Genomic DNA, 16059 nt, shown 5'->3' on the forward strand with positions numbered 1-16059 from the left:
AAAGTTTTCAAATATTGGCTATGTGGTTAGACCTGTGGTACTACAGAGAACATTCTAGGAGGAAGGAATCATGTGTTAACTAATCTGCAATTTAGGTTAAAGAAATTGAATTGTAACATCATCACAAGAAATTTTATATTTTACTACATTTTTTTGATTTATTTTTATTTTATGTGTATGAGTGTTATGCCTGCATGTGTGTAAGTGCACCCATGTTTTGCAATGCCTACAGAAGCATTGGATCCCCTGGAACTGGAGTTATGGATGGTTGTTAGCCACCATGTAGGTTCTGGGATTTGAACCTGAGTCTTCTACAAGAGCAGCCTGTGCTCTTAACTGTCTCCAGCCCCAAATGTTATATTTTATACTTGAATCTTTCAATTGTGCTTTTGTCTAATATTTTACAGTTTAATTATGTTACAGTTATTTTATATAGTAATGAATGCCGTATAGTTATTCCCTTGGCCTCAGAAATATATGCATTTTCTCCAGAATACAAAAAAAAGTAGATGACCTATTTTAAAATATTCCCATTAATGTAAAGTAGCCCTGAAATAGGTTGACTTAAAATGGATAGACTGTATAATAAATTTAAATGCCAAGGATATCCTTTAATTATGTCATTAGAATTGCATTTCTATATACCTCTTGTAGTTTCTGCTGTTCCTTTTACTTTGAGCTTTTGAATATTTGACTCATAACTAAAAATTGATGGCAGATTTGTTCACTGATAGTAACCTGGCCTATCGAACTTCAGAAATATTAAGTAATCAGTGAATAATTATTATCTTCTTTTTAGGAATACCTGCTCACTAGGGAGAAGTGCTTTATTGATAATATTAGATGATTAGGGATTGTGAGTTTGAGGCCAGCCTAGGGTACATACAAGAGCCCTTTCTCAAAAAATTAAACAAAAACAAAAAATAACACCCCCCCCCGCCTCTTCAACAGAATGTAGCTGGCTCAGTGATGTACAGGACTTGATCAGCCCATATGATCTATAGCAGTGCAGAAATACCAAAATACAATGAAATAAAAGTGTTAGCAAATCAGTATTATTATAGTATCATTTCCCTGCAGATTTTTACTAGAAGAAAATAAATTTCTAGCAAAATCAAATAATGTAATGACAACTATTAACTTCATTTACCAAATTCTTCTCACAGTGCTCTGTTGAACCCCACTCTGTGCCAGGTATTGTCCCAGGCAGTAGACACAGCAGTGAGGAAAGCGACACATCTTCTGGAGCTCATTCCAGTCACAGCCCATGATGTCTTCCACCTGTGGTCTGGTTAGAGTTGAGGGCTTGCTGCTTCTGATGTCCATTTTTAGCAAGCTGACTGAAGCCTCTCTGTCAGAGCTGAGTCCCCAGCAATATTTCAGCACGCTGCAACCAGGAAAAGCTTCTTTAGCTTATTTTTGTCAAACTGGTAAGCATTTTTTAAAGAAAATTCTTATATGATTCTGCAATGTTTATATGTTGCCTAGACAGTACATGCAATGGGAACTCTCTTTTGAGGGTAACTGTGTTCTAAAGCCATTTCTCTGATATGCCTGCATGGAGGAGTCTGGAGCCACTTAGCTTCTCTCTGTCCTTCATCATCTATTGTGATGATACAGTAATTGCCCTCTTAAGTTTCTTATGAGGATTAAATAAGTTTACACATATGCTTAGTTCACAGAAACTATTGGTTAAGAGTATGCCATCTCAATTTCATGTAGTCATTTCTGAAACTATACTTTTTTATTCCTTATGTAAATATTTTAGTGGTTTTTTAAAAAAACTGGAAATGTAGTATTAGTGATGCTCTAGTTTAATATTCTACTTTAGCTATATCATTAATTATGCTGTTAACTAGTATGATTATAGAACATAATTGCAGTGATTACATTTAAGTCTTCATGCCATCAGTAGTACAATTTTATCATTGAATCAGTGAAGTACATTCACAGCTCTGTTCATTCCTTTATTACAGTTGTCATCTGGAATTTTAAAATCATTTTGAAAGTTTCATATGTGTTTACATATGCTGCATAGTATTAAGCATGGAAGAATCTTGCCAGATGTTATTTTTTTTATTATGATGCTGTCTTAAAGGTAATTTATAAAGTTAGACTATATTAAGATAATAACACTATAAATAGGAATGAGACAACAGGAAAATAAGTGACTGGGTATGCTTAAGTATTTGTTGTTGAAAGCTACTTGGAAAAATAATTATATTTTGTGTGTTTGCAGATTTTGTTTATTTTAAATATTCATCTTTTTAAATGAGTAAATTCATTAACATTCATTTACCATTTCTTGCTTTAGATTCTCCAAGTAACTCTATATTTCTTGAAGAACTGAAAGAGGCCATTAGACCTCTCCAGGACTATGGGATTTCAGTTGCAAAGGTAGAAAGATACCTATGTTAAAACATATTAGTGACAAACATTTTACAACTGTATGACCTAAGAATGCATATCTTAAAATACTTTAGTTTCATATCTTTTCTCAAACTGGAAAAATGTTTTTTTTTTTTAAACTTCCTCTTTTACACAAGAATAAAGAGAAGCACAGATTATTCACATTATTGTGTAACAGTGCATAGAGAGAAAAGAAGTGGTTTAAAATTCACTAGCCAAGAATTTAACTTTATTTCATAAACTATTCTCTTAGGATGTTTCTAAAGCCCATGGTTAGGTTCTTTTGTCCTGTTTTTTTTTTTTCCTGACAAATATTTCCTAATAGCCACAGTTCAGCTGTTTATTAAATTTCTATTAGCATAAATGGAGGGAACAAAATGAAGGTAATATAAGAATTCTTCTCCCTTTTATTTTTGTCTTTATAACTATACTATAGTTTCTCACATTTATTTTTAATTTTTATTTTATGTGTATTAGTGTTTTGCCTGCATGTATATAAGAATACCATGGGTATGCTGTCCATGGAGGCCAGAAGAGGGTATCGGATGCCCTGGAACTGGAGTTACAGATGGTTGCTGGCCACCACATGGAACTGAACTGAGATCCTCTGCAAGAGCAGCCAGTGCTCTTAACCACTGAGCTGTCTCTTTAGCCCCTCATATTTATTTTTAGAGCAAATGAAAACAACTCGATTTGAAAGTAAATTTCAAAATTATTTTTCTCAAAAATGTTGGGATTTGCCGTGGAATATTATAGAAATTTTCCACATGCATCTTGAATTAGATAACTGTGTAATTCATTTAATTTAATTTAAACTTTTGTTTAATTTAAACTTACAGTTCATACCTCAGTAGCCTAGTGAAAATTTCTTTCAGATGAACACCTTCTGACATTCTGTGTGTATGTGCTCTTCTCTCATTTCAGCTGCCCTCTTCCCAGAGGTTGCTGCTGTCCCTCTTAGTGACTGTAGCTAGACTTCTGGAGGCAGGAAGCATAGAACAGTTCACTAATGTTGGCTATATAAACAAACAAACAAACAAACAAACAAAACAAAAAAACCCCAAATAACCAAAAACCAAACCAAAACGACCCCCCTCAAAATCAAGCCCCTCTTTCTTCATGTGTCAATTCTGTATGTTCAAAGGCCTTAGTTAACTTAGAACAACTTAATCCACTCTAGAATGATAACCGTACTCATCTCCAGAAGCTCTGAATAAAAATTTAAACTAAAATTTAGAAATCATGGGGCTGGAGAGATGATATAATGGTTAAGGGTGCTCTTCAGATGACCTGGTTTAGATTCCCAGCACCCACATGGTAGCTCATAACCACCTGTAACTCCAGTTCCAGGGATTCCAACACCCTCTTCTGATCTCCGTAGGCACCAGGCATGCATGTGGTGCACATATATACATGCAGGCAAGCACTCATATATGCAAAATAAATAAAATTTAGTAATGAAATAATAATTTCATGATATGCAAAGGCATAATTGTGCTGGTTTTCTAGTAACTGGTAGACAAGAGCCTAGAATTGTGTATCTAGTGAGCAGAGCAGAATATAAAAGTCTGTGCCTAGGCTGTTGCCTTTATTAACTGACATAACTTAAAATTTTGATTTTGTGATGGAGAATGCTGAGCTATCTGGAAAGAAGGCAGTGGTGATTCACGGACCCATGTTGAATATTTAGCTCAGTCCTTGTCACATAAAGAATACTAAATATTTATGAGAGTGAAATGAGCTTACTATATTGAGTGTTCTTTGGGCAGAAAGATGACTAAGACCTAGTCCTCTTCTTTGGAAAGACATATTGTAAAAAGAGGGGTAAAACACATTCACAAATCATCCTAATGATTAGAATAGCGTGATCATTGTAGTGAGAGATACACAAAGTACCATAGCAATTGTAAAGAGAGGTCTGTTTCTGACTGCTGATGTGGAAAGTCCCAGTGGTGTTGGAGAAGATGTCAAGAAAAGTAGCTTTTGAGAATGTCTTTAAAAACTAAGATTGACAGAGACAGAAGAGAATGACGAAAATGCTAAAATATAAATGCCTCCTTTTTTTGTGGCCTGCTGAGTTTAATTAGGGTTGCTTGCATAAGTGTGGGTCAAGGTTTGCTTATTGGAGCATGGTATACACCTCAGTGGCCACATCACTGAGGAAAATGGCTCCCTCATCCCCAGCAACTGTTGGTTCCAATTATTCCTCTGGGAGGGTTGGGACTAAAATATAAGTGGCCTAATTGCTCTATCTAAGACACATATTCTCAACTTGGAGACAGTAACCAAATCCAACTCTGTGCTATTTTGAAATGTGTCTAAAGGCTTCAGAAATCTTCCAAGTAAGTGAAAGAGAAAAAAGATGCAAATGATAACCATGAGAAAGCTGATGCAGCTTTATGACTGTATCAAAGCCGACATGAAACAAACAGCCCTTCAGTCATCTTTGGCTTCTTTCTCTCGTAACCAGTCTGGACTGCTAGGTTCTTCCACCAAAACAGCCCAAGTCCTGCTGTTGCTCGTACCTTCACTCCTCCTCTCCATGTCCTCACTTCTCACCTGACACCATAGCTGTGCCTGAGTAATTGGCTTTTTTCCTTTTCCTTTTTTTTTTTCTTTTGGTCTTTTTGAGACAGGGTCTCCCTGTAGCTCCAGCTGTCCTGGAACTCACTATGTAGACCAGGCTGGCCTCGAACTCACAAAGATCCGCCTACCTCTGCCTCTCAAGTGCTGGGATTAAAGGCATGCGCTGCCATGCATTAACTTGTACATTCAATAAATAAAATTTTTTTAAAAAAATAAAGATTTTTCTTTGGGATTTAGCTGTATCCCTAATGATTAAAACAGTAACTAACATAATGGTAAGCATTCAAACTGTGCTGAATGGATGGATCTCTTTTCATAATATTGAGTATTCCTATACTCTGGACTTTTAAATTTCTTCAAAAAATACACTTGAATTCTTTTGGTTATAGTTATACTTTGACTTTTCTCTGTTCCTGATATCTTGCCTGTCAGTTCCCCCTTTTAAATGAATGTCATTTTCCCCAGCTGTTAATTCTGTTTCCTCAAATTCTATGTAAATAAACTAGCCAAAAAACCCCCTCCATTTAAGAAAAAATTTTTTGTGTGTATTTCATACAGAACATCACAATATTTCATCTTTATACCCACATCCCAAATGTCACTCTCCCATAGCCACCCCTCCCCCCACTGGAGCCCATATACTCTGTCATCCCTGTTACCATCCACTGTGTTATCAGTGCCCCCAGCTATTCCCCAGTGCTAGTCCATCCCCTTAGTCTAGTCAGTCTATCTAGAGTTCCTTGTTTTAGGAAGATCAGCTCTACCTCATCTAGCAGCAATCAGTCACCAACATTCCTTTAGATAAGATTGGGGTCTGCTATTCATTTTCCCAGTTCTATGCTGGGTTACTGTCTGGGAGTCTCTTGGGCCACCCTGGCCAACAACTCAAAGGAAGGTATCTCCTGTCTGGCACTGTTTCTTGTTATGTAGCCTTTAGATATACATATGGACTCGTAATTATATTGATCACTTTAATCTTTGGTTATACTTTCCTTTTGGGTGTTTAAGACCATAGCACTTGGCTCAGATAAACCAATTTCATTTTACTCTTAAGGTTGCTTGAGGATCTGTTCCTCAGGGGTCACATGGGCTTGGGAGGAGCCCCTGACCCCTCCCTCCCTCCCATAAAAGGAAGAGTTTATTTAGCTTATGGTTCCAAAGGGTTAAGAGTCCTTCATGGTAGGGAGGCATGGTGGCAGAGGTGGCTGGAGTAGGAGCAGAAGCTAAGCTATTAATCTTTAAGCAGGCACAGGAAATAAGGAAAATCTGGAAATCTGACAAGGCTTAAGAACTGTCTAAGCCACCCCCAGTGATGTGCTTCCTCCAGCACGGCCATGTGGCACCTTCTAAGACCTCTCAAAACAGCATCACCAACTAGGGACAAAATGTTCAAATACTTGGAGCCTGTGGGGGACATTCTCATTCAAACCACCACAGAAGGTAATACAGATGACATAAAGACAAGCACCTCTGAAACGGGGAATGACATTGTTATCCATTAGGAAACTACAGGAAACAACAATAGGCAAGTATAGCAGCCATTGGAATCACTAATATTAAAAATCTGACTATCCCAATTGCTTGCAGAAATCATGGAGCTGAAAGAACTAGGGACATTCTCATTCAAACCACCACAGAAGGTAATGCAGATGACATAAAGACAAGCACCTCTGAAACGGGGAATGACATTGTTATCCATTAGGAAACTACAGGAAACAACAATAGGCAAGTATAGCAGCCATTGGAATCACTAATATTAAAAATCTGACTATCCCAATTGCTTGCAGAAATCATGGAGCTGAAAGAACTTACATGTATTTCTCATGAGAATGGAAGGTTTTGCTGTCATACTGCAAAATAGTCCGGAAATTTTTTTTAAAGTTATTCATACATTTACCAGAGGAGTGGCAAATTCAAAGTAGGTTGGGCTTTTGATCTCATTATGATTAAGCTTAGCAGTTGATGAGGCAGAGGAGACAGTTAATGCTTCATTAGTGGGAACACTTGTACCTTACCAGCAGAATCTGTACCTTTTCTGTTAATCAGTTGCATTCATTTTCTAATATTGACCCAAGGAGAGAATGAAGTGCAGTTTTAGCTGCAGAGCATTAGATGGGATGTGGCTCTATCAGCTCACCTCATTGACATGGCAGCCCATAATGTGACTGTCCCAGAGTCTAACTTACTTAATAAGGCCACGCCAAACATATTCAGTGCACTGAACACTTTGCTGCTGCCAAGGGAATTTTTAAAAAATAAAATAAGATAAAAAAACCTTTATTCACAACAAAAAGACTGTGGTTTTCTGACTCTGTGGTACAAAAACTACCAAGGCCTGAGCATCTCACATATTGTTTTTGTTTTTTAATAAATAAATTATTGAGAATTTCATACGTGCATATAAGGTGTTTTGATCAAATTCATGCCCACTCCCTCCCCTCCAACTCCTCTCATATCCATCGCTTTTTTTCTGATAACTTCATGCACTCTTTATTATTTTTTATGGGGCTTTTTGGCTACTCTGACATTACCCCCCCTCTGAAGAGGTAACTCTAAAATCTTTTAAGGATTATCTAAAAGCTCCCAAATACTTTTGACATTTTTGGCCTTTGGAACAGAGTATGTTGCTAAGAGGCCCAAGGACATTGTGAGTTTTAGCCAAGAAACTGGCTACTTTTCTTTGGGTTCTTTTTACCCTAACTGCTTAGCCAGTTCCTACCTCCTATTCTTATCATGCCATCCTCTGCAGAGGTTACCCAGCTTGTGGATAGGGAATTGGGATGCAGACTGCTCTGGCTGCTTCCATGCTGAACTGGGATGTAGGATGAGGCAATTGGGGTACCCCTTCAGTGGGTCTATCTAAAAGACTCCCAAATTGCATATCTCTTATCTCTAGGGGGGAATAAAGTCCTTGAATTGTGAATAGAAGATTTCAGGAGAAGTAAAGGCAAGAGTAATTCGCATTACAAGTTCTAGACAGGGAACTAGAAAAAAGACACAACAGGGCAAATTTCAAATGTTCATGTGAGAGTCCATTGTAATTTCTTGACAAGGGCTTCCAAAAGCATCCTTCTCTTGGGTTCCTCCTCATTTTTCTTGTCTTCCAAGGCTGGACTCTAGAGTGATGGATTCAGGATTTGCTTTCAGGTACTTTGATAGCAGTTGGAGTGGTTAGAATCAGTGTCAGTTCTCTCTCAAAGGCTTCCAGATAACTGAGGGGTGGCTGAGGTGTATGTATGACCTGAGGGTACGCACACTGGAAAGACTTCACTCAGCATGGGTCATGCCTTCTCTTCCTAGCCTTCCCCAGATCTTATAGTTTAGCCCTCCCCAAATCCAGGAGGCCTTGTGTGATTAGGGTGAAATTACATAGAGTTGGCTTGGAAGAGTGGCTGGATACTCAGGTCTGAGGGTCCAGTGACCCTGCTTGGCCCTCCTTGAATGAATGAGCACAACCCTCAACAAACCCAGTTGTGACAATGTTTAGTGATCAGGCTCAGCTAAAGTCGTGATGATGGTAGTTATTACATGCAGAAGAGACTGCTGTATAGCATCATCTTATTAAAAGGACCTGGAATTTAAAAGGATTTGGTGCTAGGATCCACATATGAAGGAAAACATGCATCGTTTGTTTTTCTGAGCCTGTGTTACTGCACTTAGTATAACAGTTTCTAGGTCCATCCATTTACCTGAAAATTTCATTATTTCATCTTTCTTTACTGATGAATAGAACTCCATTGTGTAAATAGACCACATTTTTGTTAACTACTTGTCAGTTGAGGGGCACTTAGGTTGCTTCCATCTCTTAGCTATTGTGAAAAGAGCAACAACAAACGTAAAGTATTTCATGGGGATTTTGATTGGGAATGCAGTCAATCTATATATTGCTTTTGGTAGGATGGTCATTTTTCACAATATTAATTCTTCCAGTCAGTGAGCATCTCCTGGTGCTTCCATCTCCTGGTGTCTTCCTTGGTCTTTCTTTAACGATTTAAAATTCTTATTGTAGAGGTCTTTGGTGTCTTTGGTCAGATTTATTTCAAAATATTTTTCTTTTTTTTGCAGCAATTGTGAATGGGAGCATTTCCCTGTATTTCTACAATTGCTTGTTATTGGTATATAGAAAGGCTACTAATTTTTGTAGATTGATTTTATAACCTGACACTATACTGAAAGTATTGATCAGTTCTAGGACTTTTCTGGTGGAACTTTTGGGATCTCTTAGGTATAGTATCATATCTTCTGCAAAAAGTGATAGCTTGACCTCATCTTTTCCAATTAGTACTACTTTAATTTCCTTTTCTTGTCTTATATAGTTAGTGGACATCCTTGTCTGGTTCATGATTTTAATAGGAATGCTTCCAGTTTTTCTCCATTTAGAATGATGTTGGCTGTGGGTTTGTTTTATATAGCTTTAATTATGTTGAGGTATGTTCCCTCCAGTCCAATTGTCTCTAGGACTTTGAATATAAATGCATGCTGAATTTTGTCAAAAGACTTTTCTGCATTTATTGAGATGACAATATGGTTTTGCCTTTGAGTCCTTATTTATATGATTAATGACAGTTACTGACTTGGGTGTATTGAACCATCCCTGCATCTCTGGGATAAAGCCTACTTGATCATGGTGAATGATCTCTTCGATGTGTGTATGCAGTTTGCAAGTATTTTGTTGAGAATTTTAGCATCTACATTCATTACGGATACGGCTCTATAGTTTTCTTTTTTGGTCATGTCTTGATACCGGTTTTGGGTATTAGAGTGATGCTGGCTTCATAGAAGGAATTTAGGAGTTCTCCCTCTTTTTCTCTCATTTTGAATAATTTAAGTAGTATTGGTTGGCAGTCTTCTTTAAATGTCTGGTAGAATTCTGTAAATCTACCTGGGCCTGGACTTTTTTTTTTAGTTGGGAGACTTTGTGTTACTATTTTAATTTTCTTGTATGTTATGGGTCTGTTTAAACTGTTGATCTCTTCTTGGTTTAAATCATTGGTGGTTCCCATGATTTCAGATATCCATCCATTTCTTTTAGATTTTCAGATTTAGTAGTTATAGGTTTAAAAGAATATTCCTTTATAATGGTCTGGATCTTTTGGGTGTCTGTTGTGGTGTTTCCCCTTTCATCTCTGATTTTGTTGATTTGGATTCATTCTTCCTTTCTTTTGGTTAACTGGGCTAAGGGTCTGTCTATCTTGTTTAGGTTTTCAAAGAACCAGCTCTTAGATTCATTGATTGTTTGTATTGTTTTCTTTGTTTCTATTTCATTAATTTATGCTCTGATTTTTGTTATTTCTTCTCTTCTGCTGGGTTTGGGTTTCATTTGTTCTTGCCTCTCCAGTGTCTTGAGTTGAGTGTTAGGTCATTTATTTGGGCTCCTTTCTAACTTTGTAATGTAAGCACTTAGAGCTATAAACTTCCCTCTTAGGACTGCTTTTAATGTATCCCAGAGGTTGTGTTGTGTTGTATTGTCCTTTTTGTTGAATTCCAGAAATTCTTTTATTTCTTTAATTTCTCCTTTGACCCACTCATTGTTTAGGAGTGTGTTGTTCAGTCGCCATGAGTTCGTGCAGTGACTAGAGCTTTGTCCAGTGTTGATTTTGAGCCTTATGTTGCTTTGTGGTCCAATAGAATGCATAGTTCAGTATTTTTGTATTTGTTGAGGTTTGTTTTTTGGCCCAGTATGTGATCAAGTTTTGAAAAAGTTCCATGAGGTGCTGAGTAGAAAGTGTATTCTTTGGTGTTTGGGTGAAATAATCAAAAGATGTCTGTTAGGTCCATTTGAAGTATGGTTTCATTTAATTCAGATGTCTCTCTGTTTATCCTTTGTCCAGTTGACCTGTCTAATGGAGACAGTGGGGTATTGAAATCCTGTACTGTTACTGAGTTGGGGTTAATCTGTGTCTTAAAGCCCTGTAATGTTTTTATGAATTTGGGTGCATCAGAGTTTGGTGCATATATGTTAAGGATTGTAATACCTTCTTGGTTAACTGTTCCTTTGATCAGAATGTAGTGACCCTCCTTATCTCTTCTGATTAGTTTCACTTTGAAGTCTATTTTATCAGATAGTAGAAATGCAACCCCTGCTTGTTTCTTAATACCATTTGCTTGGTATATTCTTTTCCATCCTTTTACCTTAAGGTAGTGTGTGTCGTTGAAGGTGAGATGGGTTTCTTGCAGACAGCAAAGAGATGAATTTTGTTTCTTAATCCATTCATTTTTTTTTTTTGACTAGGGAGTTTAGTCCATTGATATTTAAGGTTATTATTGAAAGATGTCTATTGGTTGCCATCATTTTGATTGCTCTTTGTGTTCTCCATCTAATTTTGTGTTTCCTTGATTATACCTTTATTTTCTTTCACTGCCCCTGGGGTATAGTTGTTTCTCTCTCTGCTCTCTGTATTGCTTCAAGTATTCTTTGAAGGGCTGGTTTTGTGGAGATATATTCTTTCAGGCTATTTGTGTCATGGTATATTTTTCTTTCCCCCTCAACTACCATAGACATTTTTGCTGGGTAAAGTATTCTGGGATGGCATCTATTGTCATGTAGAACTGGAAATACCTTGGTACAGGCTCTTCTGGCTTTCATAGTTTGCATTGTAAGCAGTAAGTCAGCTGTAATTCTGATGAGCTTTCCTTTTTATGTGACTTGCTGTTTTTCTTTTGCTGCTTTCAGTATTACTCTCTTTATTCTGTACATTTAGTGTTTTTACTCTGATATGTTGTGGGGAGTTTCTTTTCTGATCCTGTCTATTTGGTGTTCTATGTGCTTCCTGTATTTGTATGGGGATGTCTTTCCTTAATTTAGGGAAATTCTCTTCTATAATCCTGTTTAAGATCTGGTCAACACCATTAACTTGAAATTCTCCTCCTTCCTCTATTCCTATGATCCATAGATTTGGTCTTTTCATGGTGTCCCACACCTCTTGCATATTCCATTCCTGTGTTTTAAAAAATTTTCCGTAATCTTTGCTTGAGTGGTCCACTTCTTCAACTTTATCCTCCAGTATTGATATTCTGTTTTCCATTTCATTCATTCTAGCAGTGAGGCTTTCCCCTCTTGTTTCAAGTTGGTTTATTGAGTTTTGCACTTCTGTCTTCATTTCTTCTTGAGTTTTCTTCAATATAATAAATAATAATAAAATAGACCCATTTTAGTAAGTTTATTTAAAATTTATCATTTTTTGATTTGTTGGTTTGTGTGTTCTTTAAATTCATTGAATTCCTTGATCACGTTTATGATTGTTCTTTTAAATTCAGTGTCCTGGATTATCTCTAGGGGGCTGTCCTGTAGAACTCTTTACAGGTCTGGGTGAGTTTGGTGGGGACATAGTGTTTTGGCTTTCCATTTTGTTATTCTTTCGTTGTGATTTTGGCATGTGAATTTCTTTTGTTTATGATTCTAATATGAGAATTAAGTTGAAGTATGCTTCTGTTTGTATTATTGGGGTGCCTAGATCCTTTCCTTATTGATAATGTAAAGCTGGTGGGTATAGGGTTCAGGTTCTCTTAGGTTTAATTTGGAGGGAACTGATGGCTTCAGATCACCTATTCAGCAGTACCCACAGAAGCTCAATTCAGGTCCTAGTCAGGTACACTCAGGCTTCCTTCACCATGTGGTGGCAGGATCTGGGCACTCTCATGCAGTCCCCTGTGTTCTCAGCCCTTATTCCAGAGAGAGGCCAGAGGGAAGCCACAACTCAGCAGTCTCTGGTGGTGTGCTGAGATCAGAGCAGCTATACCATTGGAGGTTGAAACCCACCCTCTCAGGCTATCTGCTAGGATCTCAGCCTTAGCCTAAGAAAATCAGATCTGCCCTGGGGCCTCACAAAATCCCAGGTTGGGGGAGGGGTATGGCACAATTAGAGGAAGCTCACTACCATGTGGAGGCAGGATAAGGGGCTCTTAGGCAGTCCCTTGCATTCTCAGCCCTCTGTCAGAGGGAGGCCAGACCTTGGCACTCTCTGGCAGTCTGCCCCCTGGCTCCTTTCTTTTACCAGTTCCATCTGTGTGAAGATAAGTCAAAGGTCCTGCTTGACCATGGCTGGCTTCACTTGGAAGCATGGAGGAAATGTCCCTCTCTGTTGACCCTCTTCTTTGTAGACTGGACACTGGTTCAGGTCCATCTGGTGGGGTCTCCATGGCTTCCTTGACCAAGAGGACAGGTGACTCACCACAGTTACAGGACATTTTGAAAGATGATCCATAGTCCCCTGGAACTTAGTTGACCTTGTAGGGCGAGGAGCAGAAACTGTCCTTTAAGTCTCTCTGACTAGATTAGTATAAGCCTCAAAGTATGACTGTTAAAGAACCAGGAAGGTTAGGTCCACTAGTCTGGTACTTTTAATTACCATGTGCTATGTAGATAATGCTTGGGTAAAAACAAAAGTTCTCAGATAAACCTTGACTAGACATATGTTTTGTTCCATGAACTAGTTGTATGTCAGTAGGTTGTTGGACTAATATGGTTCCCTCTGTGGTTTTTTTTTTTTTTTTTTTTTAAACTATCTTGGCGTTATTTATCTCTCTCATTGTCTAACCCTTCCACCATGGTTTCTCCATTTAAAGTGCCCCCATTTTTCCCATTTCTCCCTTAATAATACCCTTCTCCTATGGTCCCACCTCTCTCGAGCTCCTTCTCTTTCTTTGTACCCAAGATTCCTTATATAACCCTCCTTCTCCCCTCCCATTAAAATAACCCCATTTTTATTCCTATATCCCTTCGTAACACCTGTTTCCTACTGTTCTTCTCTTTCAGGTTCTTTCTTTTCCTTTACCTCCCTGGTTCCTTTTCATTATCCTGGTACCTATAGTTATGTCTAGATACATACTCACTTAAAAGGATTTGCTACTAGGATCCACATATGAGGGAGAACATATGCCATTTGTTTTCCTGGGTCTGTGTTACTTAGTATAACAGTTTCTAGTTCTATCCATTCACCTGCAAATTTCATTGTTATCTTTCTTTACTGCTCAGTAGAACTCTGACATATAAATGAACCACACTTTCTGTATCCATCCTTAAGCTATTTTGAAAAGAGCAGCAACAAACATGGATGTACAAGTATCTCTGCAATAGGATGGATTCTCTGTGTATATGCCAACGAGTGGTATAACTGAGTCAAATGGTAGGTTCATTTTTAGTTTTTTAAGGTTTTCCACAGCGCTTTCCATAGAGGTTGAACAAGTTTGCAGCCCCAGCAGCAGTGGATGAGTGTTCCCCTTTCCCCACATCTTCTCCAACATTTGAAAACCCCTTCCTTTCTAAAATTAAAAATTTTTATTTTTATTTTACATGTATGAGTGTTTTGCCTGTACGTATGTAAGTACGCCATGTACATGTAATGCCAGCAGAGGCCAGAAGAGAGCGTCAGATCCCTTGGAACTTGAGTTATGGATGGTTGTTAGTCACCATGTGGGTGCTGGGAACTGTACTTAGGTCTTCTGCAAGAGCATCCAGTGCTCTTAACTATTGAGCCATCTCTCCAGACAAATTACAAATTTTTTAAAAAACTTATCTTTATTTATTATCTTTATTTTATGTGTATGTGTATATTGCCTGTATGTGTGTAAGTGCACCTGCATTGTGCAGTGCCCACGGAGGTCAAAAGAGGACATAGGATCCCCTAGAACTGGAGTTACAGACAGTTGTTAGTCACTATGTAGGTGCTGGGAATTGAACTTGCGTTCGCTGTAAGTGCAGCCAGTGCTTTTAAGCACTGAGCCATCTCTCTGGCACTCCCCTTCTTTTTGGTCTTTTTGAGACAGGGTCTCCCTGTAGCCCCAGCTGGTATGGAACTCACTGTGTAGACTAGCCTGGCCTTGAACTCACAAGGCCTTGAACCTCTGCCTCCTGAGTGCTAGGATTAAAGGCACATACCACCATACCAGCCTTCTCTAGCCCCCTTTTAAAAAAAGACGTATTTATAATTTTATGTGTATGAGTGTTCACCAACATATATGTATATATACTACTTGCCTGCCTGGTGCCAGAGAAGACCAGAAGAGGACATCAGATCCCCTGGAACTGGAGTTACAGATGGTTGTGAGTCGCCATGTGGGTGTTGCGAGCTAAACCCAGGTCCTCTTCAAGAGCATCATTTACTCTAAACTGCTGCACCATCTTTCTAGCCCCTAAACTACTGCATCTTAAAGTAGACAAAAACCTTTCTAAATTCACAATACTTGCCTGTCCAGCTTTATTTTTAGTTAGCGTGGTGACCGTTCACCTTTCCTAGCTAGAAACCCCTACATTCTTGATTGCTTTCTTCTCTCTTGTGTTACCTGTACACACTAACTTCATGGTTTTCCTTCCTGCAGTTATGGGCAGTCTCTAAGTCTTCATGACTTCTCTTCAGGTCTCAGTCATCCTTGGCTTGCACTCGTGTATTTTGTGCCCTCTCACCTTCTATTTTATATTCATGATTGATCTTAGATTTTTTTTCACATGAAGCCCACATTATAAGCTCCAGAGCTGGTGTGGCTGTTCGAACATCAGAGACTCCATTGTATTCTTTGTTTTGTACCATCTTAGCAAGTGATTTCTTTAAAGATGCCTTGTGGTCTTGATTCTACTGGTACTGTACCTGTCTTGTTGGCTTTGGCCAGAATTAGTGACAAGATAGACTATCCTTTTGAGAGCCTTCAAGGAATTCCAAACCAATGATGTTTTTTTAACACCACGAGGCCATTTGGACCTGTTGTGGAGGCTAGAAAAGCTTTTTTAAAAAAATGTATTTATTTATTTTTTGGTTTTTTTAAAAAATTATTTATTTAGTAGCCACATAGTTGGAAGAAGCATTTCATTACAACAACATTGCCATATTCAAAAACAATTTCCTGAGCTAAGATGCATCTCTTTCAAAATTGGCTGTAAATTTTTAGGTTTACAGTTGAATTATTACATTTATACAATATTGTACTCAGTATAAACTCTGTTAGACATAACATTTTTAAAAAAATATTTTTATTTTTTATGTGTATGAGTGTATCGCCTACATGTATGTGAGTGCACCTGTGTCATGCAATGCTGTGGAGGTCAGAAGAGGGTGTCGGATTCCCCTGGAA

General features: G+C 38.0%; 1 protein-coding gene across 3 annotated transcripts in view; it reads left to right on the forward strand.

Moving 5' to 3' along the window:
- Txndc16 (thioredoxin domain containing 16) overlaps nucleotides 1–16059 on the forward strand; it is a 98735-nt gene that overhangs the window by 7582 nt on the left and 75094 nt on the right. For 2 of the 3 annotated variants that reach the window (XM_008839575.3, XM_008839576.3), the window contains exons 3-4: nucleotides 1195–1430; nucleotides 2315–2397. In XM_008839575.3, coding sequence (XP_008837797.1) covers nucleotides 1268–1430; nucleotides 2315–2397 — 246 coding nt within the window. In that variant the 5' untranslated portion in view covers nucleotides 1195–1267. Of the gene's footprint in view, nucleotides 1–1166; nucleotides 1431–2314; nucleotides 2398–16059 lie in introns of all 3 variants that reach the window. The other variant, XM_029566691.1, reaches the window with a different exon arrangement.

Source organism: Nannospalax galili, unplaced genomic scaffold (assembly GCF_000622305.1).
Source record: "Nannospalax galili isolate Female #2095 unplaced genomic scaffold, S.galili_v1.0 scaffold336, whole genome shotgun sequence".
NCBI classification, from domain to species: Eukaryota; Metazoa; Chordata; class Mammalia; order Rodentia; family Spalacidae; genus Nannospalax; species Nannospalax galili.